Below are 24569 nucleotides of genomic sequence, written 5' to 3' on the forward strand. Positions count from 1 at the left end.
TCCAAGAAGTAGCAGGTACAGCCCGCAGGAGACCAAATGCAACGTGAAAGTCCAACAACGGGCTCTCTGGTGAGTCTGCGCAGAGCAGGGGGCTTGGGGCGTTGGTGGTGGGCCGAGCCGCACCCATTTCTAGGGATCTGGTTCTTACTTTGCTAATAACTAAATGAATAATAGAGAAGATCATGTCCACCAAGGATGCGAACTGGGTGTTTTGATGGGAGTCCCTGGAAGAAGGGTAGATTTGATGGAGGTCCTCCATGAGACTGGGGCATTCAGCACGGCCAGGGAGGCCGGTGAGAGAAAGCCCGGGCATCCCTGGTGACCTGGGGCTGGATATGGCTGAATATTGTGCAAGGAAGTTATTTAATATGACAACTTAGTTACGCTAATGCTTCACTTACATGGGCATAACTGATGGTCAGAGAGGAAATAAAATATTTTTAAGTAGCCGAAAAGGATGTTTCTGGGTTTGTGTATGTACTTTGGTTTTATCTATTTAAAACTTTTATATTTAATTAAATTTACTGGGGTAATATTGGTAAAAACATTATATAAATTTCCGGTGTACCACTCTATAATACAATATCTATATATTGCGTTGTGTGCTCACCACCCAGAGTCTGGGCTCCTCAGTCAGGGCGCGTATGGGAGGCAACTGATCGATATTTCTCTCTCGCATTGATGTTTCTCTCTCTCTCTCTCTCTCTCCCCCTCTCTCTCCCCTTTCCTCCCTGTCTCTGAAATCAATGAACATGTCCACGGGTGAGGATTAAAAAACAAAAGAAATTGATCAAAGGGAAACATAATAATTACACCAAAGTAAAACTTATCTTTTACATGAGAAATTCCATGCTAAATGGCCAAGATTTAACGTTTCAGATGACATTTCTGAAGCTACGGTCCTTTATTAAATGCTTTTGCCCATTTTAACTTGTTATAATTAAGTGTTTAATACCCTATTCTGAAATAGAGTTTCAATTTCCTGCTTCTGTCCTTTGTTGTTGTTTTTTTGTTTGTTTGTTTTTGTTTGTTTTTTCAAGTAGACGAGCTCCTTTAAATATTTTTTGTAATGCAGGTCTCGTGGTGGTAAATTCCCTCAGCTTCTGTTTGTTTAGAAAAACCTTTATTTCTCCTTGATATCTAAAGAATAACTGTTGGATATATTATTCTTGACTGATGATTTCTCTCTTTTAATATTTTTGAGTATTTGATTCCATTCTCTCTTAGCACGTAAGTTTTCTAATGGTGTTTTCTTTATAGGATAGAGTCATTTCCCCCCTGTCCCCCCCCCCCCATGGCTGCCCTGAGAATTCTTTCTTTGTCATTAACTTTTAACAGCTTTAAAGTAACGTGTCTTAAGTGTCGCTGGTTTGATTCCCAGTCAGGGCACGTGACTAGGTTGCACGTCTCTTCCCCAGTTGGGGGCACAAGTGAGAGGCAACCACACAGTGATGTTTCTCTCCCTCTCTTTCTCCTTTCTCTTCTCTCTAAAAACAAACAAACAAATACATTATTTAAAAAATAAAATAACGTGTCTTGAAGAAAGTCTTTTTGCATTGAGATACTTACTTGTCTCGTTAGCTTCCTGGATTTGGGGACCCAGCTCTTTCCACAGGTTTGGGACATGCCCATTGAATGCTTGTTGGAACAGACTGTTTGCTCGCCCCTGTCTTCTCCTCTGGTAGCCCCGCCATTCTTATATCGCCCCTTCTGATGAAGTCAGGCAGCGCTCATCAGCGTCCTCCTGGGTCTCCGTCTTCGAGATCACTCACTCTTTCCTCCGTCTGGCCTGCGCCAGTCCCCACGGTCTCTAATTCACTCCGCGTCGCACGTACTGAGCTCTCGGCTCCAGACTTTCTGTTTGACTCTTTTTCAACATCTTTGGTAAAGCTGTCCCCTTGCTGGTTGACTTTATCCCTGAGCTCCCTGACTGCCTTTCTGAGTTTTCTTCTACCTCGTTGACTTCTATCAGAACAGCCGTCTTGGATTCTCTGTGATTTGTCTCAGCCTTTCATATCCTTGAGTTTGTTTTCTGGAGACTCTTGAGCTTCTTTCTGAGCTACCTTATTATCTTGGTTGTTCATGGTATTGGATGGAGTATATCTCTGCCTGGTCATTTGAGGGATTGAAATCTTCCCTTTTGAATACCGTTCTTTGCTTCTAACGACGTAGGAGGTTGGTAAGTAGAGGTGAGCAGAGGTCTTTCTTTTCTTTTCCAGTAGGTGGCGGCGTAGCACAAGTGTTTGCGGTGTCTTACTTGCTCCGGGGGGCTCCGGAGACCTGGGTGGGGCGGTACTGCCTTGGCTGCGGAAATTGCTCCGTCCTCCCCAGAGAGGCAGGTGTTCCCTCTACCTCTACGGCAGAATCGCATGGGCCTCGGGCACCGCCCCTCGGTGGGAGGCGAGGGGCCGTGGGGCTCTGAGCCTGTTCATCCCAGCGCTGCCACCCTGCAACCAGAAGCCGCCAACGGTGCTGAACTCTCTGAGGTGTCCCAGGTCCCTCTACTGGGTTCTGTGCAATGGGTGGGAGGTGGGTCCTTGCGTCTGTGACTTTGCTTATTCCGCGGCGTGTGGCCGAAACGTGGACTGGCCACTCAGGCTAGAACGGGGCTTCTGCCCCTTTGGGACCTGCCGGGGAGGGCCGTGCTCTAACTCCACCCAGCCACGGCTGCCGCCCCTCTGAACTGCACCTGTGCCCCATCGCTGTGCCCTGCCGTGAGGTGTACCAGCCACCCAGGCCGCCACCGGCCTAGGGCTTCTGAGTGGGGGAGTGCTGCAAGCCCACCCTCCACGGTGACCACCTCTGCTAGTGCCTGGCTCCGTCTCTGTCCCTCCCTGTCCCCCTGCCCCTACTCACCCCCATACACTCGCCTCCAGGTGTCTTCATGCACAGATCTCCCAGACGAGAGTGGGTGCTGAGCAGGGAATTCTTCATGAATCGTAGTTGTCCAACTTGTAACTCGAAGGGGAGGGACCAGGAGGTCTTCTCAGGTCGCCATGCTGCTGACTGATGGGACTCTCGTGCTCTGGTTTTCGTGCGCCCCCTGGACTCTCGGTTTCAGCTACCCGTTCTTCTCGTGCACGTAGCTCTAAAAAGTGTGGTCATCTGGTTTCCGGCCAGTTAACAATATAGCAAATCAGAAGCCGGGAGACGAGGGGAGGAAGACAGACAAGCCCGGGAAGCAACAGCGGGCAGCCTGTGTTGGCAAGGCAAACGGCGAACAATGGACGTGAACATGCCTGCACCTCCAGGTGCTCCTGCTGCCCAGCCCGGCCCCAGGATCTCCCCACCTCCCCACAATCCACCGACGAGAGGGTTAACTCCTGGTAGTGCAGGGGCTTCTGGGCGCTGCTAAAGCACCGAGGCTCACTTCTGTCTGACTGGTTGTGGATGTTAATAACTTGAATATCACCTAGGACAGAGGTGTCCATTGCTTTAATAACTGAGGAAGCTAGCTAATTCCCCCCTCCCACAATATCAGATATAAGGAAATAAAAAATAACAATAACAGGGGGCATTTCGTGTGGGGAGAACAGCTGTATATAGCTATAGGCCCTGTGGGCACCAGCAATATATTACAACGCAGGATGATAATTCACTTACATGTTAATGGGCCCCAGTCATTAAGAAAAGTTTAATGACATTCAGCGTTATCTTTTTAAGAGAGCAGGGAAGAATGATATGTTCTAGTAGTTTTCATCTGAAGTGGACTACATGTCTTGCTGCTTGTATAGAATTGAGCCTTTAACCATGTAGAAAACTCACTTGTCCAGAATGACTCGTTCTTTATGATTCCACAGCTGAAACTCCTGAATAAAACAGAACCATGTCCTGTTATTCTTTGTAATCAAAATGTCCATATTCTTCTGTGGCCAGATTCATCCTTCTATGCCAGTCCTATATAAAAACCTGATCATTGGCTCACCCGGGCTGATAGTGCCTCCCTGCTCATCTAGAATAATAACCCCTCCCTGTTCACGTGGGATGACAACCCCTCCCTGCTCACCTGGGCTGTCAGTACTTCCCTGTTTATCTTGCTGAAAGTACTTCCCTGCTCACCTGGGCTGACCACAGCTCTCTGCCCATTTTTTTCTTTGCCTCAGTGGGCCCTCATCATGCAGCTGGGGTGGCACCAAGGAAGAACAAAAGCTCCTTTCTCACTTGTGACATTATGTTGTGACGAAATGGCATGCTTGTCAACCCATCTCACAGATTGCCACTCAAACTGGGCCCTGGAAGGAAACAGGCATTCAGACTAAGGCACAGCCTTGACGGGCGGGGTGGTGGCTGATGGCAGAAGCAAGCCTGTCATGGTGCCCTGAAAAAACAGGAGGAAAACCCAAACCAAAACAAACGACGTGCTTCGCGGACTCATGTCCGGAGTTGATGGAAAATTTTAGGGTCGAAGAAGACTGTGAGTTACAACCTAGGCAACAAAAGTGACCCAGCCTGACTCCGGGCTCCATCCCTGGAGCATGCTACCCGGCAGGGTGGGTGGGGGAGGGTCTTTCTCCAGCTGTGTTTCCTCATTAGAGATGGGTCTTATGCTTCATGGGCCTGGCTGGTCTGAGGGCTTAATTAACTTAATTACTCAGCCTAACCACCTAGTCTCAACATCTGCCAGCTGCACAGATCACCAGCCAGCTCATCAGACTTGCGCCTGGGCCAAGGATACTGGGAGCCCGAGCCAAGACGCCGGCCCGATGCGTGAATGTGTGGCATGCACTACGACTCCATGGCGGGGGCGCGGGGAGGGTGTGCCGAAACGACAGACAGCGAAGGCACCAGGGCTCCCTGGGCTTCCCAGAGGGTGAATGCCATGGGGAACGGAGGCAGGGGGCCGTTGGTCGTGGGACACTCCATCTCCCCAGCACGGACACGTGGGGGTCCTGCTCCTGGAGCCCCCTTTCTCTGAGCCTCTCTTCCTGCACCCGCTCACTCCCACAGCGCCGCCGTCCTCTGCTCTGTGCAGCGTGGCTGGCCTGCGCTTGCTGACTCAGAGCTCCCAACTCCGGCCTCCCTCTGCCGCGGCAGATCCGACCCTCTCGGCCTCCACCACGTCCTGACCTTGCAGGCGCCAGCTCCCTCATTCTGTCCCTGAATCCCAAGAAAAAGTTCAGATGGCTCAATTTGTGTGTTCCTGCCAGTTGGAAGTCAGGGGTCCCCGGCCTGCCTAAAGGTCGCTGCCCATCCTCGCTGTCATCAGCAGAGGCAGGGGTCTCATGGGTCCTACAAGGTGGCCCTGCAGCAGGGCGGGCCCAGAGGGCAGGGTGTGACTCACTGGCGAAGACCGCCGAGTGGGGTTCTAATGCCTGAAAATGGGGAAGGGAGCTCCATGAGGTGGAGAAGGAGTCCTCCATTTCTGCCTCTAGTTCCCTAACAGGCTGTGTGACAGTGATAGATCACATCCTTTCTCCACAGAAGGAAGGGTCTGAAGAGATGAAAATGCCATTTGCCACATCCCAGCCACTCCAGGGAAAACACACAAATCTGTTGTTAATCCCCAGAAGGGGGGTACCTCAACAAATCCTATTAAAGATGGGTAAACTGAGGCCCAGAGTGGTGGAGTAATTGCCAGAAGTCACACAGCTAGTAAGTGGCAGAGCAGGGATCTGAACACTGTCAGTCTGGCTTCGGAATTCTCCCCCTGCACCGCTGAATTCACAGCCATGTTCCCCTGCCAGCATCCCTCGGCCCTCAGGGCCTAAATGAGGCTGGGGGCTTAGCTCTGTTCTCCAGAACAAGACAGCCCTTTGTATCTGGCCAGGGAGGCAAGCGTCCTGCCCTTTGCCTGTGCATTCTGTGAAGGGCATGTGAAATGCCAGCCTGTCAGCAGGTGTCATCTCCAAAGTTTCTCCCTCAGCTAAGTCCCAGGGCTGTTTACCTAAGTGGACGCAGGAGGATTAGACAATCCATTGAGATGACATGCACGATTGGCTGGGGTGTGACGGAGCTCACCACAGCTGCCGAAACACATGCATTTCATGGGGCAACACAGTTCGGTGGCCCAGAGGCGCGCCTGGGGACGTGTGAGGCTCCTGAGCTGGGGCCTCAGCATCAGTTGCTGAATTTAGAGGGAGGATAAGAATGTGACTGCCCCGGCTAGGAGTCTCCCTGCCATGCCCACGTGGCAGGATAGGGGGCGGGGGTGGGGGGCAGGCCATTTCCCAAGGTGTCTGGCAGAGGTCTGCAGTGGTGGCTGGTGACAATTGCTGGGATAGACAGAAAATAGCAGATGGAATCTGGCAAGGGTTTTCAGGCCCTGGCGATGCCCCCACCAGGCCCCAGGGCATGGCTCGCCGGAGCAAGGGTGCAGGAAGGAGGTGGTCCTGTGGCAGGACACCCCGCTTCTCTCTGCCTTGGGCCTTTTCCCTCCCTGGGGTGTCCCGTCCACAAAGCCTGCCCTGTGTGGCCCTCCAAGTGAGATTTCCGAAGTCAGGATGCAGAACAGCCAAAGCAAACGCACGGGCTCACTGGACACGGTAGTGACGCCGGAGAGGTTAGGAGGAGGTCAGGCCCCGTGCGCACCGCCTCGCCATGTGAACCGAGTCAGCAGGCCATTGTGGGAGGTGTTATTGTTTCAGCGGGTGCAGCGGAGGGCGGGTCCACCCGCCAGACTTGGTAAATTGTGGCTTACAGTTTGCTTTTGAGCTTCTAAAAAAAGCGCTTCCCTGACTTGGTCCTGATTCCAGCCCTCCAACACCATGGCGACTCTGGTGACACTGATGTCCCTGCTCATCGTGGGGACCCTGGCCCAGCACGGGTCCGAGTGGACATACTCAGGTAAGCCCTCGCCCCAGGGGCTGCACCCTCACGTGAGGAGGGGTGTGCCCCCCCTCCCGAGGACCACGGTGGTGCGAGGCCAACCGTGCCGACCCTAAGCTGGGGGCTGCCTGCCGCCAGCTCCCCGTCTCAGGTGTGCGGAGGGAAAGCGGGGCTAGCGCTGCCGGGCTCACATCCCTGACTCACCTGCGGCTTTTCTGCTTTAAAACCTCTTCTGCCCACAGTGCTGGTGGGGAAGCCCGCCCCCTGCTCCAGACTGCGAAGCCACTGCTTTCCGGGTCTGATAGGGGAGAATACTGGTGTTAGAAAGGGCCGCCTGCCGTCTCGCGGGGGGCGTCCGGGGCTGCAGGAGCTTTCCCCTCAGCAATTTCATGATGCGTGGTTTAGCCAGAACGTCACACCAGGCCGGGCACCCGGGGACCTTCAGGTGGCCTCCAGCTGCCCTCCCCTGGTCACCACGACCCTGCTGACACTTGAATCTACACTTCACCGAAACCCAGCTCTTACATGTAACATCAAAGCCACTGGCATTCAGCCCATGTGTGAGCCCAAGATAGGAGGACCCCGTCTGTGGAGTTCAGACAGCAAACGCGCCTTCCACATGGCAGTGCAGAGAGCACCTGCGCCCCTCCCCATCTTTTCTGAGCAGACCCACCATGGAGCCCACTCTCTGCACAGTCCCCCCACCCACCCCAGAGACAGGGGGAAGCACATTCAGGGTGGAGGCATGTCCAGTTAAGTCAAGGGTAGCAGGATGAGGGACATGGCAGGGAGGCTGAGAAAGCCCACCTCCGCGGGCAGGACGGCCAGCTCCGGCCAAGCGCTGCTCTGGAGCACAGGCATCCCGGCAAATCGACTGGGCCGTGGGGGCTGGGACGAGGGTAAGGAAGAGAGAGAAGCCCAGCAGGCCAGATCTTGTCCTCCCAGTTCAGCCCGGCCTCTGGGACTGTGGCCCTTCTCGAAAGCCACCAGGGCCTGGCTGAACTTGGGAGCAGCTATGGCAAGTGCCCTCTGGCCCACCCATGCCCCCCACGTCCCCCACGCTGGTAGGGGCATGGGCCAAAGCCTTGTGACTTTGACTGTGCAAAAATACGTTGGCCTTGACCCTGGCATCTGCCTCTAGGAAAGAATTGTTTAAAAACTGGTTTGTGTATTAAATAGAGATGAGCAGAATTGACTTTTCTATTGCAAAGCCAAGCAGCACCAAGAGGCCCCAATGCTCAGCTGTGCCCCAGGGGGAGGCAGAGCTTGGGTTCCTGCAGGAGGTGGGGGAGACCAGGCCCCACACTGTTTGGGGGCCGTCCCTCTCTCCACTACAGTTAGTAAGAAAGATCCTTTGATGCTTTTTACACTAATTATTTGCTCATCTTTAAACCTGGCACTTCCTTTCGTGCCCTGAATCCACGGGTGTAGGCACCCAGGTGGTCTTGACTGTACTGGGAAGCAATCTAAAGGGGCCGGAGCAAGGAAACAGGTGGAGGTCCTGCTGTTCCTGCCATCCTGCTTTTGCTGGGGGCGGGGCGTAGGGGTGTGTCCCTGCTGAGGGCTGGGAAGGACACTGCGCTCTAAAGCAGCACAGTGATGCTATGCCCAAGTACCTTTAGCAGCTGACAGTCACCCAAAGGGACAGCCGAAGCCCTGTGGTGAAGACTTCTCTACTGTTTCCAAAACAGTAAGTCGCATTCCCTGGGCAGGTGGTGGCAGCAGCCAAGCTAGGAGCCAACAGTCACGCTCCGGACACCAGGGTGCGTGCAGTTCACTTAGATGCCCCTCCTCCCGCCTTCTGAGGCCCTGCTTCTGCTTTCTAGAAGGCAGACCTCTGGCCTTGACCTTGGCATCCTGCCTGGCCCCTGGGCCCCTCACCCCCGCCAGGCAGGCCCTGCTGAGCAGTCTCTGGCCTGAGCCTTAAGTGAGGTGCCCCAGAGATGGCTCTGCCTGGCATCACCTCGAGCAGTGACCCCCCTTGGCTCTCTCCTCTCTCAGAGGGGGCGGTGGATGAGGCACACTGGCCCAACGAGTACCCCACCTGCGGGGGGAAGAAACAGTCGCCCATCAACCTGCAGAGGAAGAAGGTGCGGTACAACCCCTCCCTGCAGGCTCTGAACCTGACCGGCTACGAGGCCCAGGGCGGTGACTTCCCCATGATCAACAATGGCCACACAGGTAAGGGGTGGATGGTCCTCCAGGGCCCCGGGGCACGGCCTGGGAGCTGGAGGGCTGACACTGCTCTGAGGCCCTGAAACGCGGAGGCCCTTCCGAAGCTGGACAGCTCTGTCCTTGGACTCGGTCCCCAGCTGGCTCCTTTGGTCCACATTAGCCTCTCCTGAGCTCACTCTGACACAGCCAGGGGCAAATTCAGGTGACAGCGGCAAGGCCACCAACCCACTTGTGTGCTCTGCTGATCTGGGCCCTGATCGGATTTTCCCTCTTTTCTCTACTGAGTCTGGTTGGCTCGAAGTGCCCAACAGGTAGGCCCGCTGTTTCTCAGAGGTGTCAAAGCAGCACCTGTCTTCTGTTCCCTCCTAGAAAGGGGGTGAAGGTCAGACAGGAAGAGCAGGATCTTGACAACCCCCACTTCAGAAGCCTGGATTGGTCAACAGTCAAGTCTGTGGCTTATGTTTGCAGAGCATTGTGGAGGCCAGAGGCCAGTTCCTTTGGGGTCCCCACCCCACCCAACAGCATATCAAACAGCATACACTCACGGGTCACGGCACTCATTTTTTGCTATATTTTGAAAGATTATTATAATTTAGCCTTTGAGATTGTTTGGCTACACTTTACAACGGGCTATATGTTTTCAGCAAGCTCCCTGTACATTCAGGAATTCTACGGAAGGAAAAAAACCCCAATCTACAAAGGTTTCAATCTAATGAGGAATACCAAGTTTAATAATAAAGTTGACATGATGGAAATAAACATTTATTAATTTTGCTTTGGCAGGGTTATTTTAGTATTTGGAAACCTAAGATATAAATGTATACTTATTTACCTATTTATATATTATATATATATTTTAATAGACTTTTTATTTTTTTAAGAGTTTATTTATTTTTAGAGAGAGGACAAGGGAGGAAGAAAGAGAGGGAGAGAAACGATCAGTTGCCTCTTGAACACGCCCAACCAGGGACTGCACCTGTAACCCAGGCATGAGCCCCTGACTGGGAATCAAACCAGTGACCTCTCACCTCACAGGACAAAGCGCAACCAACTGAGCTATGCTGGTCGGGACAATGGGCTTTATTTTTTACAGCAGTTTCAGGTTCAGAGCAAAACTGAGCCTCAACCACAGCGATCTCTCAGCTACTCCCTGCGTGCATGGCGTATCCCATTATGAACATGGCTCACCACAAAGGCTGAACCTACACTGATCCATCACCATCACCCCGAATCCATAGTTTACCTTAGGGTTCACTCCTAGTGTTGTGCATTCGATGGGTTGGACATATGTGTAATGACATGTAGTCACCTCTGTAATGCCACACAGAGGACTTTCACTGCCCTAATTATTCTCCCTGCTCTGGTGATTCATCACCCCTGGCAACCACTGATCTTTCTACGGTCTCCACAGTCTGGTCTTTTCCAGAATGTCATAGAGTTGGAACCACACAGTACGTAGCTTTTCAGGTTGGCTTCTTTCTCTTAGTCACGTGCATTTGAGGTTTCTCTGCCTATTCCTGGGTTGATAGCTCATTTCCTTTTAGCGTTAGATGGCATTCCGTTGTTTGGATGCTCCACAGTTCACTTATTCACCACCTACTCAAGGACGTCTTGGTCGCTTCCAAGTTTTGGCGATTATGAATAAAGCTGCTACAGACATCCATGTGCAGGATTTGGTGTGGACATAAGTTTTCAGCTCCTTTGGGTAAATAGCAAGGAGTGGGATTGGCGGATCGTATGGTGAGAGGCTGTTTAGTTTTGTAAGAAACCGTTACACTGTCTTTCGAAGCGGCCACACCGCGTTGCATCCCCTCCAGCAGGGAGCGAGCTTCCTGCCGCGCCACGTCCTCACCAGCGTTTGGGGTTGTCAGAGCTCTGGATTTTGGTCGCGCTAACAGGTGTCTCCTTGTTGTTTGAATTTGTTTCCCTGAGGACATGTGATGTGAAGCATCCTGCCATATTCTTGTTTGCCATTTGGCGGGGTATCTGTCCGTTAAGGTCTTTGGCCCATTTTCTAGTCAGGTTGTTTGTTTTCTTGTTGAGTTTTAAGAGCTCATTGTATATTCTGGATAACAGTCCCTTACCAGATGTGTAGTTGGCAAATATTTTCTCCCAGCTTGTGGCTCGTCTTGTAGTTATCTTAATACTGCCTTTGGCAGAACAGGCGTGTTCCATTTTAATGAAGTCCAGCTTATCAGTGATTTCTTTCATTAATCATATCTTTGCCATTGTATTTAAAAAGGCATCACCGGACCCGGGTTCCTCTAGGTTTTCTCCGATGTTGTCTTCTAGGAGTTTTGTAGTTTTGCATTTTACATTTAGGTCTGTGACCCATTTTGAGTTAATTTTGGTGAAGGGCATGAAGTCTGTGTCTGGAGTCATTGTCTTTCATGTGGCTGTCCAGTGTTCAAACCCCATTTGCTGATGAGACTCTATGCTCCATTCTGTTGCCTTTGCCTGTTTGCCCAGGATCAGCCGACTGTATCACGTGGGTCTGTTTCTGGACTTTCTGTCCTGTCCCCCTGCTCCGTCTGTGCTTCCGACCGTCCACACTGTCCCGAGTGTGCAGCTCTGTAGTGGGCCTGGAAGTCGGGCAGTGCCAGTGCTCTGACTGTGCTCTTACTCAGTACTGAGTTGGCTATTCTGGGTCTCTTGCCTCTTCGTGTAAACTTGGAAGCAGTTTGTTGATAACCACAAAATTACTTGCTGGGGTTTTGAGTGGGATTGTGTTGAATCCATAGATCAAGTTGAGAAGAGCTACATCTTAGCAATATTGGATCTTCATATCCGAGAACCTGCAATCTCCCTCCATTTATTTAGTTCTTTGGTTTCTTTGATCAGATTTTTGTAGTTTTCCTCACATAGCTCTAGTACATTTTTTATTGGATTTCTAACTAAATATTTCATTTTGGGGGGTCACTCGTGTAAATGGTATTGTGTTTTTAATTTCAGATTCTACTTTATATTTTTATATGCCCCGTTTTTATGATATTAAACAGATATAAATTACATTTCGATAAAAAGAAATTAAAAACAGGCTTGGATGTTGAGACAAATTGCTACAAAATTTCTTAAACTTATTCTCAATGTCTCTATTCTGTTGTAGACTAATAACAATCGGGGAGCAGTGCTGATTAATATGTGTATGTTTCATTCCCCCGAATACATATTCCTAGACTCCAGGGATGCTTACAGGCCCGAGGTACTGAGCTTTTAGTGTTCAGGGGGACAGACAACACTGTCCTGTTGAGGGGTACAATCTGCCGCTCCATGTGTGGGGCTCCTGGGGAGCAGGGGCCCTGGCTCATAGCCCTGCCCGTCCCAGCGCCTGGCCTGACAGGCAATGCTCGCTCTGGGGAGTAAAAGGAACCCAAGTGGTCCCAGAGACTCTGCCTCCTGTTCTTGCACTACACGCACGTTCCAAAACAGTCATGGGTGGAGAGTGACACTGTGGCTCCCACACCCACGGGCCATGGTATTTCAGGGCCTCCTTCTTCCCTGGGCCCAGTGAGCTCGACCTGCCACTTCGTGGTCCCGCCCCTGACCTTCTGGATCAGGGTGGGGAGGTGTGTGCCCTGGGAGAGGCTCCTGCCCAGCCCTGCTTACTCAGTGCCTGGTCCCCGTCCCGCCCTGACTGCCAGTGGCCCCTCCTACAGGTGACCCTGCTCATGCCCCAGGAGCGAGCAGGTGACCAGGGAGGCTGCCTAGACTGCAGGCCTGACCCCCCCCCCCCACCTGTGCCTCTCATTACCCCTCGTCTCCTCCCCCAGTGCAGATCAGCCTGCCCTCCACCATGCGGATGACGGCCAACGACGGCACCGAGTACATAGCCTTGCAGATGCACTTCCACTGGGGTGGTGCGTCCTCTGAGATCAGCGGCTCGGAGCACACCATCGACGGGATCAGATATGTGGCAGAGGTAACTGAGGACCCCGCCCAGGTCTGCTTTCCACCAAACACCATAGTCACTCTTATTAAAATAGCCACAAAGCCTTTGTGCAGAGGTGACAGTCGTGTCCCCCGGAGGCTGGGTTTTTCGTTCATTCACTGATCACTGATCACTGCTACGTGCCTGGAGTTCAGGCAAGGTCCTCACCCTCACAGAAGTCACAGCAGGGCAGGCGTGCATACCCCCCACGGTGTGACAAGCCCTCTTTACTTGCAGTGGGATTTCTACGTGTTAGATTTTGCGAGTTCCCTCTCTTGCTCCTTAGGATGGCCACAGGTTCACAGTGGCCTCGTGGGGCAAGGGGCGCATGTCCACTCCACAGGGACCTCAAGAGAACCCAGTAGCCTCCTATGATCCCTCTGGACTCTGCCAGCTTGTCCGCCTGGAGGGAGGAAAGTCAGGGAAATGTCCATGAAATTGCTATATTCCCAGACCTCACTCATGCTCTTTCTACTCCTGGAGAACGTTCTGGTCTTGACTGATCTCGTAGCCTAGATGGAGCGAGATCGGAGGTATTTGTGTGGGGCAACCTGGGGCCTCGGATGGAGCATAGTTTTTTCTCCTCCTTCTCCCAAAACCCAACGCAAAGTCGACAGCAGCTGCCCGTGACTTCCCTCTTCTTGCCCCCCCAGATTCACGTCGTGCACTACAATTCCAGGTACAGCAGCTACGACGTAGCCAAGAGTGCCCCGGACGGTCTGGCTGTGCTGGCAGCCCTCATTGAGGTAGGCTGCGGCCCCACCGTTGGGGGGACGGCCTGGCGCCCACACGAGGCGTTCCGTGTAGACGTGGGGGGGGGGGGGATCTTCCTCCCTGGCCCTTGTCACCCATTCCCGAGCTCCCAATCCTTGGACACACTGACTCGTGGGGAGGGTCACCCTTTTCTAGCCCATGTTCCTTCTGTGTTATCGAACTCGGGGACCCTGGACAAGCTGACTTAAAAGAGCTGGGATCAGAAGGGCTAATGGGCAGCAGCTGGTCCAAGGGGCAGGGGAGCCTGCAAGCCACCAGGCAAAGCGACACCTCTGTATTTCTAAGGATGTCCGGAGAGGGGACTTATGGCTGGGGGCAAGAAGTGGTCCCTGAAGCTGATCCCCCCCCAAACAAGTGTTAGGTTGGGTAAAATGGTCACAAACAATCGCATCAGTGATCTGGAAATGGACCAACGGCAAACAACAAATGCAAGGCATTTATTTGTGCAAAATAGCCTGGATTTGAGTCAAAACAATGACAGTCTGTGGATCTCTTGCCCTCCTCACCCCTGACTGGGTCAGCAAGGTGGTGTACCCCAGGAGGCCGGGCGGGAAAACCAGCAGCCTCACTGCCTGGGGGAGGGACGGACTGGATCTGGGGTATAAGTTGAAAACTCATGGTCGTGGGGAGCTGTCAGTAAAAGGGGCAAACTGGACAGAAAACAGGGAAAACTTGTAGCTCTGATCGTCTGAGGTTCAGTCTGAGCCGGGGTGAGTGGCAAGTGGCAGACCAATCAGAAAGGTAGCGAAGAGATTCGGGAAAAAAAAGAGAGCCACAGAGGAACTATAAGCTTCCCGAGAGGTGGGAAGTCAAAGGTGAGGCTACCTTGGGAACTGGCTGGACATGAATGTGCTTCTCAACCCTCACCCAGATCCGTCAGCAGCGGGGACAGATCTAAGGGGCTCAGGGCAGGAGGGCCTGACCTCTGTTAAAAGCAGGGACTGGCCACAAAGCTCTGCTGACCCTCACTGGCCCTAGGAATCCAGGCTAAAAATAAAAATAGTGTTTAAGAACCGAGCAGAGGTAGACCCACGCGGCCATGGAATGACGGGAGTGGAGAGTGGAGTGAGCACCTGGTAGCGGAGGAACAGCAAGCTTTGCTTACAATAACCAGAAGCTGGGAGGGGCAGGAAGGCCGGCCCTGGAGCCTTCAGAGGGGGCGTGGCCAGGGTGGCAACATGACGTCAGCCTCCAGAACCCTGAGAGAAGGACTTTCTGCTGTTTTAAGAAAAATAAAAACTGAGTCGAGCTGCTATGTGCTGCTGGGGAGACATATCCTGCCATAAATCCCAGGCAGATTACTAAACGGACACCCACAAAACCACTTAGCGGAACTGTTAAAAATCAGAATTCACACTGGCTACCATATATTATCTAAAAATGACCAGTTTTTTTCAACAAAAAAGTTGGGCATGCAAAGAAATAGAAAAATGTGATCCATATTTAGGAGGAAAAAAAACAGTCAATAGAGATTAACTCTGTGTGGACCCAGAGTGGTTTAGCAGACGGTAATTTTTTTAATCCTCACCTGAGGAAATGCTTATTGATTTTTAGAGAGAGAGGAAGGGAGGGAGAGAGAGAGATCAATGTGAGAAGGAAATATTGATCAATTGCCTCTCCTTTGCTCCTTGACCAACTGGGGACCAAACCTACAATTTAGGTATGTGCCCTGACCGGGAATCAATCCTATGACCTTGAGGTCTACAGGACGATGCTCCAACCAACTGAGCCACAACAACCAGGGCTAGCAGTCAGTACTTTAAAACAACTGTCATGCCCTGGCTGGAGTGGCTCAGCAGATTTAGCGCCGGCCTGTGAACCAAAGGGTCACTGGTTTGATTCCCGGCCAGGACACAGGCCTGGGTTGCAGGCCAGGTCCCCAGTTGGGGGCGTGCAAGAGGCAACCACACATTAATGTTCTCTCTCTTTTTTCCTCCCTTACCCTGTCTCTAAAAATAAATAAATAAAATAGTTAAAAAATTAGTTTAAAAACCAACTGTTGTAAATGTATTTAAAGGATCTAAAGAAACTACTTTCAAAAAATTAAAGGAAAATATGATGACAATAATCTAAAAAAGGAACTCACAATAGGCAAACAGAAACTATAAAAATGCACCAAATGGAAATCTAGAGCTGAAAAGTATAATAAACAAAATGAAAAAATTCATGACATGAGCTCGACGCAGATTTGAGGCAGCAAAAGAAAGGATCAGTGCATTGGAAGGTAGATCAAATAACTTATTCAACTTGAAGAACAAAGGAGAAAAGATGGAAGGAAAACAAATATGGTCTTAGAGGCTGATGGGGACAAGATCAGACATCCCGAGGTATCTGTAATGGAGTCCCAGGGGCAAAGGAGGGAAGGCAGCAGGGAAAAAAATGAAGAAATAATGGTGCCAAATTCCCCCAAGGTGATGAACAACATTAATTTATCTGGCAAACACCCAGACACGCCAAAGTCACACTGTGGAAAGCAACAAGAGGAAAAGAATGTGTTCTATATGCAGCATTCTCACTTGTAAGAAGTCAACACTCAGACAGGAAATGAAGAGAGACCGGGCAGTGAGCGGGACCGGAGCAGCCAAGTCCTGGCAGGGTCCCTGGGGATATTTTAACAGTGACTTTTGGCCATTCCCTGAGGACATCACCAGTCCCCATGGAGTTGCCAAAAGGCTTCTGAGCTTGTCTCCCTGGAAGAGACTGTGAGGCCCAGGGCCTCGGTGGCAAAGGACAGCCAGACCGTCCCCTAACACAACTGGGGCCGCCTCCTGCCAGCCCTCGCGGCTCTGCCCAGCCAGCCAGCGCCCCGAGGCTGGGTCAGTGGGGTCAGGGCCTCCCCCACGCAGGAGATGCTCCCTCCGTGTTTCTCCTGCAGGTCAGGGAGTACGCCGAAAACATTTACTACAGCAACTTCATTTCTCACTTGAAGAACATCCGACACGCAGGTGAGAGGGGCCTACAGCGGCCGCAGGAGGGGAGAGGACCGAGTGTGGGGTGTGGACGGGTGGACGGGTGGGTGGCACGTAAGCCCTGCCCGTGGGAGGTCCCCTCTCCCAGCAGTTCCTGCTGCTGGCTCAGGCCTCGAACACTTCTGGGAAACCTGTTCATAAACTCCACCTGTCAATTCCCCCAACTGGGACTCTGGATGGCCAGAGACACTCCACTGGAGCGACTCTCACCTCTGGTCCCTGCTGGTTTGATAGTCCAGGTCCCCAGAGATGTCCTCCTTAGCTTCAAACTGAGAAGAATCTCAAGACTAACGCCCTTCATTATGATGCCCGGACACAGAGACACTGGGGCTGGCCTTCCCCACCCCCCGGCCTCCAGAAGGCCAGTTCTTGTCAGAGGGGTCACTTGCCCCGTGGTCAGCCCTTGACCTTGAGCGATGACCACGCCAGCTTTGAGGCCTTGTGGTGCACACCTTCCGCTGGCCACGTCCCCAGACTCCAGCCCCCTGACTTCTGTTCTCGCCCCCTCCCCCAATTCTCCTGACCGCCGGTCCACGGGCCTCCACTTCTCCCCACAGTCGTGCCTCATGCCTCTCTTCTCTTCACGCAGCTTAGACTCCACGGGGCATCATTCTGATGAGCCCGGGCCCACGCCCTCGCCCCTCCATCCCTCCGACTGACCGACTCCCAGCCTGCAGCCAGGTGGCTGAATGTGGCTGGACAGAAACACAGACATTAACTGCTCTGACTTATATTCATAACTACAAATAGGAACCGGTACTCATACTGCCTGAAAATCTTAAAATACACTACGGCTCTGGGCATTAGCTTTTCCGTCTCCAAAATTATCACTTTACCTTTTTTCTCCTGAAGCCCCCCACCTGTCCCCGGCTTCAGCTTCTCCTCAAAGCAGATGTCTTCCTTGCCTTTTACTTCATTGAGAGGAAACTCATCTCCTTAACCCGCCTGCACAGGGCCAAACAGCGTGTCCCCGCCTCGGTAACGCTGGAGGAGAAGCCCCGGATCTCGCCAACAGCACCCTCCACGGGAGCGTGACCCCTCCTCCTCAGGCCTGTTCTCTGGCCTCTCTCCCCTCCCTCCTGCATCACGGATTTCTCACCCTTCAGGACGTGATTCTGCTCCACGCATGATTCTGCTCCGATACCTCCCACCTCCACACACAAACAGAAGTGTCTCCTGGCCCCACCGTTGCCCCAACTTCTGAACCATTTCGGCTCCCCTTGGAGTTGTGTGACGGTCCTGTCCTCTTCTGTCACCCACCCCCCGCTGGCCCCACCACTCCACAGAGCCTTCCAGTCACCCCCTGGTCAGAGCTCCTGGCCCGTTCTCTTCTCTTCTCTTAATCGACCTCAAAACAAGGATCCATTACACCCGCTCTCATTCTGGCCACGCCCCTGCCCCCAGCTCAGCATCCCACTCCAATGTTGGAGGGGCCCCACGCTGTCTCTGCTTGTGGCCTCATTCAGTCCTATGGCCTGAATTGCCACCTCTAGGCTGTGGTCTCCAACAGGCTGTATCTAGTCCTCCAATCAGTGATGGTATCAGGAAGGTCTGACGAGGCAAGGGGGACACAGGACCACCTGGCTGATTCGCTGACCGTGAACAAAGCCAACAGGAGCAACCACTGGCCTGTAGGATAATGACAATGTCTCCTTGAATCCACTGACCTCAAATATTCTCCTTCTGCTAACTGGCCCTGAGACATGGCCTTCTCCAATTCAATAACTGCTGCTTCTGATCAGTCCCGCCGACCGCCCTGGCCTCTTTCCGAGCCCCGCTTCCTTTATCCAGCTGTTTATCTGACGTTGCCATGTGGATCTAAAACTCACCTTAGCCAGAATGCAAGTCTGTATTCTCTCTCTTTCCAGGCTTGTTTCTAAATGACTTTCTCGTCTCCGCAAAGAGCAGCATCTAACCCGTTGTTTAAGCCCCAGACCCTGGAATCACTCTTGATTTTCTTCTTATCATGACTCCCCGCATCCACATCAAGAGCCAGGCCTGCTGTTTTTGCCTCCCTCTGCTTTCCGTTCTTACCCCCACAACCGGAATTACTGGGACCACCATGTTTCCACAGCAGCCGCCCCGATGGCTCCAGAATGCTTGACTCTCTTGAATCTATTATGAAACTAAATCTCTGCGACAGAGCCATTCGGAAGGTTGTATCTTGAAGTCTTTCCAATAACAACAGAACAGAAATCTTTTGCTTACCGATGGGATTTGCACTACTAGACGTCCCGGCTTTGGTTCAACAAGCCTATTCATGTCTGTGTCAAAACCGTATCCTCTTTGCCCTGAAAAGGTGCAAAAGTGCCCAGAGAAAGTGAAGCAGAATTCAGTTCAACTCCACGTTGCTCTGCTAGTGTCACGCTGAGCTCAGACTGCCATGGACAGCAGGGGACTTCCCAGATGCAGCGATGGGGAGGGGGGCTCAGACACCTGTGGCAGCCCCCCAACCCCCCCAAGGCTGAGCTCGGCTCCCAATGGGCGTGGCAGGAGAGCTCAGGACCAGGTGCCCGAGCCTGGCCCCGGCTTGGTTCTGCCTTTCTAATCTCTATCCACCCACTTTGTTGTTTTTTTTGTTGTTGTTCATTTTTTTGAAGATTTTCTCTCTTTCTTTTTAGAGAGAGGGGAAGGGAGGGAGAGAAACATCAGTGTGTGTATGTGAGATACATTGATCTGTTGCCTCTCACGTGGCCCCACCGGGGGACCTGGCCCACAACCCAGGCCTGTGTCCTGACTGGGACACAAACCTGTGTCCTCTTGGTCCGTAGGCCAGTGCCATTCCACCGAGCCACACCAACCAGGACTAGCCACCCACCTCTAAACGAGTCCAAACCAAGGAACTTTGTTCCTTTGAGGACATTTACCCAGAAGCCTCTGGGAGCCATAATCAATTTCCTTCGTTTACCATAAGACGTACCTTAGCCTGATAATGACAACGACCCTGAGGACGACAAATACTCTCAGGGGCGTTCTCCTATGTGCCGATCCCACGCCAGCGCTTTAGAAACACATTCCTCGTTACCACATGGCAGTGCAGCTGGCTGTTCCCTCGTTAAGGATGAGGGGGGAGCCTTGGGGGATGGAGCACCCGCCAAGGCGGCTCAGCCAGGAGGAGGTAGCGGAGCGGGTCCCTCCCCACAGCCTTAGCCCTTCCCTCTTCCAGGAAGCACAGCACAGGGGAAATGTTCCCCAATCATCAGCATCTATGTTCTGCTTCAACCAGGAGGTTTGAAGGTGAGCTGAGCTCCCTTTCCAAGGGGCAGGGCAGTCCCTAACGCTTCTTTATCTATTGTCCCCTCTGTTAGGACAAAGCACAGTTCTGAGTGGCCTTGACATTCAGGACATGCTGCCCGAAAACCTCCACCACTACTACACCTACCAGGGCTCCCTCACCACCCCGCCCTGCACTGAGAACGTGCGGTGGTTCCTGCTGGCAGACCCCGTCCAGCTCTCCAGGGCGCAGGTAAGGCGCGGCGTCACCGCCCCCAGGCCGCCCCTTGGACTGTCTGGTTAGCAAGAGCGCGCGTGTTCCACCGGACGCCAACACCGGGCACCTAGCGTGCCTTCCATGCTCCGGGCTGCGGGGCCTCACCGCGGTGCCGGTGAGCGCCATGGCAGACGGGCAGGCAGGCACCACAGGGCCCGAGCAACCGCGGCGTGGAGCCCGATCCCGGCCAGAGGAGCGCCGCACAGGGCGGGCACGCATTGACCGAGCGGTGCTCCGTCCGCACGGGCCTGGCTTCCTAAACGGCTCCAGGCGAGCACCGCCCGCGCCCCGCCTTTGCCGCGCTGAAGGGCCCGCGCCTTCCGCGGAGAAGGGCTGCGCCAGGCACCTCTCGCCCCCCAGCACAGCTCAGGCACAGAAATATTTGTTGATTTAAATAGAGGACAAATGTACTGAGGTCGCAAAGCAAAGCTGACGTTTCCTTTTGGGTGATATTCTTCCTCAGGAAAAAAAAATTTATTTTTCTTAAACTTTTCATTTCCCTACCCCAGAAAAAGGTGGGAAGACCGTATTCAAGGATACCCACACGCAAAAATGCTGCCAGCCGGGTTGGAAGTGCCCCAGAGAAGCAAATATAAATCATCTCTGGAAAAGTGCACCTTAAATCCATATATTGCAGAATTTTCACAAAGTTACCTGAAATGAGCTCAATTTTTTAAAGAATCATAAAGTACACAAGGAAAAAGACAGTATGACTGAGCACGCCCAGAAACACCTACAAAGATTTCAGATAGTAAAATGATCCGATAACTAATATAAAATAAGAATGTTTATATGTGTAAAAATGCATAATATGTATAAACATTTAGTATACTTAATGAGTTTTAAATATGAGAAAAGAAAAAAAAGTATAAAAATGACCAAGTAGACTTAAAAAAAAGAAACCCAAATAGAATTTCTAGACATTAAGAGACAGTACCTTAAATTAGCAACACAAGGAATGGCTTTAATAGCATCTTAGACACAGTTCAAGAAAGAATTAGTAAACTGGAAGGGAGAGCTGAGGAAGTTATCTAAAATGGAGCACAAAGAGAAAAGAGAGGAAAATGTGAAAAAAAGTTTAAAAAGCAGAATATAGTGGAGAGCGCTAACAAATATTTGGTTGAAATTCTAGGATAGGAGGGGTTGCATAGAGAAAAGGCATGATTGGAGAACTATTGGATGACAAATTCTCTGAAGAGTTGAAAGACACGAAGTCATATATCCAGTAATCCCAATGAGTCCATGTAAATTGAAAAACAAAACAAAACACACACACATCAAACATATCACAGTGAAACCACAGAAGATCAAAGAAAAGCTTCAAAAATCAGCCAGAGAGAAAAAACAGCTCATTAAAAAATAATCTGTTTTTTCTCTGCTGCTGTATTGAATCAACTGAGAATTGATTCAACGCAGCAACAGTGACTATCAGAAAGCAGTGACATCATACTTTAAAGCACCAAGAGAAATGAGTCACTGACCTAGAATTATACAGGCAGCAACAATGCCTTTCAAGGCTGTAGACAAAATACAGATAGTTTCAGAAAAATAAAAATTGAGATTGTTACTTGATATGTCTGTTTACTTCCTTCTCTCCTTTCTACTGTTGACTAAATATGCATAGAAAAAAGATTAAAAGAGAGTTTTGGAAGATGTATCTTACCCAAGAACCTCTCCTGGGCTTGAGATCTCCCAGCGGCTTTGTCAGAGTTACAGCGTTCCAAGATCTAGTTCAAACTCTAACTAAACCCTTTCGACTCACCCCGTGTCTCTTCCTCTCCACAATGCACCTCCTGCGGCCTACAGATCGGGAAGCTGGAGAACTCCTTATTGGACCACCAGAACAAGGTCATCCGCAACGATTACCGCAGGACCCAGCCCCTGAACAACAGAGAGGTGGAAGCCAACTTCATGTACCACCCCAATCCTCGTAAGATCAACTCCCTTCTCTTTTGCGATGTGTTGACTTCCATTTTCTTCCTTCTCGGCCGACCTCTCTCCTTTGGCCGCAGAAAGGGGAGGAGAGCCGGCTAGGCAGCAGGAGGCTCACACGGACCATCTGTACAGGGCTTGGCCAGGGGGCTGACTCACATTCCCAGGCCAGGCAGTGATTCTAGCGAGCGGAACAGAGGAGGCAACGAGGATGAATGACTATGTGGTTCACTACTACGGTCCTGGCCAAAGGTAGTGGGAGAAGCAAGATGTCGGCCATGTCCAGACACTCCCGTAAGAGCGCAGACTTGAGATCACCTTATTTAACCCAACCTAAATGATTTCCCACGCACCTTTATCTGGGTGTGTAGCCCAGGTTCATCTCAACTCCCCTATACATTCCCTCAGGGTAGGGTTAACCAGACCACGTTTTCTTGGGGATCAAGCCCTGACACAGGGCGCTGGGTGTAGGTCCAGGCAGTCCAGTGTCCCCTGGAATCGCTAAACCATTGGGTCAGGCTCCACCTGTGTTCTTGGCGCACCTCATTTCTGAGGTTGTAAGAATACAAATATTCTGAAATCCTCCCATCTTTCTGTCTGCCTCTCTGTCTTTATGTCTATTTCTGTTCACCATTCCTGACCCCTTTACATCCTCCAACACAATGGAATTGGTCTCCGATCAATATGTCCCCACGATTTATATGTCTCTTTCAAGATTTTTAAATCTCCACACAAAACCTCTCTCACCCCACCCCAAATCAAGGCCCACTGCGCTTTTCTCCCCATCTCCTTCCTGGTTCCCTTACCGTTCTCCCTTTGCACCGATTTGCTCCTCCAATGCAATATTAAGAAAACAACGATACCAGCTGTAATTGGAATTTCACCACATTGGGGATGCCCAGAGGGAAAGGGGGGTGGGAGAGGTGGAGGAGGGGAAAGGGGGCCCAGATGGTGATGGAAGGAGACCTGACTTGGGGTGGTGAACACACAACACAGTATACAGATGATGTATTATAGACTTGTACCCCTTAAACGTATAAAATTTTATTAACCAATGTCACCCCAATAAATTCAACTTAAAAATGTCCCCATATTGTACTATATACAATATTAACAGTAATGATTCCTTTGTCCAAAGCATGGCATCCTCCTAAAGAGATCCCGTTGCTAGCAGACTAGCCAAAGGGAGCTTGGACCCGGTGTGCCTCCTTTTTCTAATCTGGCCTTGCTCCCCGTTTTCCCAAGTACAGCTGAACACTGTTCTGGCAACAGGCTCAGATGGCATGGTTTCCCACATGCCGCATCTCACGTGCATTTTCTGCTTAGTAATGGGGGGGGGGTAGCTCTCTGATTTACCCTCACGAACGAGCTCAGATGTTCCAGATCCCGGTATGTCTTAGACCACAGTGCTGCATGCTGCTCTTTGCCCGCAGGTCCCCTGTGGGCCTTCTGAATCTCATTGTTTGCGGTTGTTACCGTTACTCCCAGTAGACAGTCAGAGGGCTCCTTCTTCCACTCCCAACCACGGGATCCGAATGAAGGCCTGCCTTTGCTGTTAGAGAAGAGACACCTTGGCATCACCCATGCCACCTGCCTGCCCTCAGGCCCAGGCTTCCATGTTCCAGTTGAGCCTGTTGGGTGACTCACGCGATACCTCATGGTTCCATATCTCCTAGTTCTAGAACATGACCAACCTGTCAGTGAGGAATGACCTAAGGAACCAAGGTTAGTCACACAAGCAAGACAAGGGTCAAATATAGACCTCTTGCAACTTGTTTATTAGAAAACACCCACATATTCTAAGGTAAGGAAGGGCTACTGGGCACCCCGTGAGAAACTAAGGTGCAAGAGTAGAACCACCTGCGACATGTCACCCCTGGATTTTGGCAGCTTTGCAAGGCTAAATTCAGGCACAGCGAAGATGCTTGAAAGCTAATCGGATGGAAACATGGGCATTCTGGGAACTCAAACACACTTCCTGTGAACTCACACGTAGGGTGGGTATCTGGCTGTCCCATGTCTGTTGTCATGAGTGACTCCCAAGTTGTGACCCCCTTCTGTGAACTCTTCTTTTTATAGGACATTTTCTAGGCTCTGAGCTCCAGTTTTACCTGCGCAAGATCGACAGTAACCTCGAACACTTGAGAAGATATATTGAACAGAGGGCGGCGAAGAGAAGAAGCCATTCTTAGTGCGCCGGCAACATGAGCTGGTCCAGGAAGAGCCCACGCCCTGCCCTGGCTCCAAGGACGGTTTGTCTGGCTCGTACCCCTCCCCGCGAGGCACCTGTGGAATTCCTGATTAAAACAGTGGAAACCAGCATCCACAAAAGGAAGCAAGGTGGTTAAAATGTTTGAGCAGGGATCTGAGTTAGACACCACCAATGGAAACTGACTGGATTGGAAATTTAAAGGGCCAACTATCCTGTGAAATCATGCACATTGATCATGCTGAATTATCAGCCAGCCCAGATGTCCCCGTAGCATTTAGATGTAATAAATAGCTTTGGAAATCGGTCATTTGAAAATTTCTCTTT

At 51.5% G+C, this 24569-nt stretch overlaps 1 protein-coding gene across 1 annotated transcript; it reads left to right on the top strand.

The window, feature by feature from the left end:
- CA6 (carbonic anhydrase 6) lies at positions 1–24560 on the top strand. Its single transcript, XM_090271449.1, has 9 exons — positions 1–69; positions 6693–6783; positions 8767–8946; positions 12711–12859; positions 13522–13614; positions 16518–16587; positions 19920–20077; positions 21908–22031; positions 24113–24560. Exons 1-9 carry the CDS (start codon positions 37–39, stop codon positions 24223–24225), a joined length of 1011 nt encoding a protein of 336 aa, XP_090127575.1. The 5' UTR covers positions 1–36; the 3' UTR covers positions 24226–24560.
- The last annotated feature ends 9 nt before the right edge of the window (positions 24561–24569 follow it).

This window comes from Furipterus horrens, unplaced genomic scaffold (assembly GCF_987537825.1).
Source record: "Furipterus horrens unplaced genomic scaffold, mFurHor1.1.pri manual_scaffold_3, whole genome shotgun sequence".
NCBI lineage: Eukaryota > Metazoa > Chordata > Mammalia > Chiroptera > Furipteridae > Furipterus > Furipterus horrens.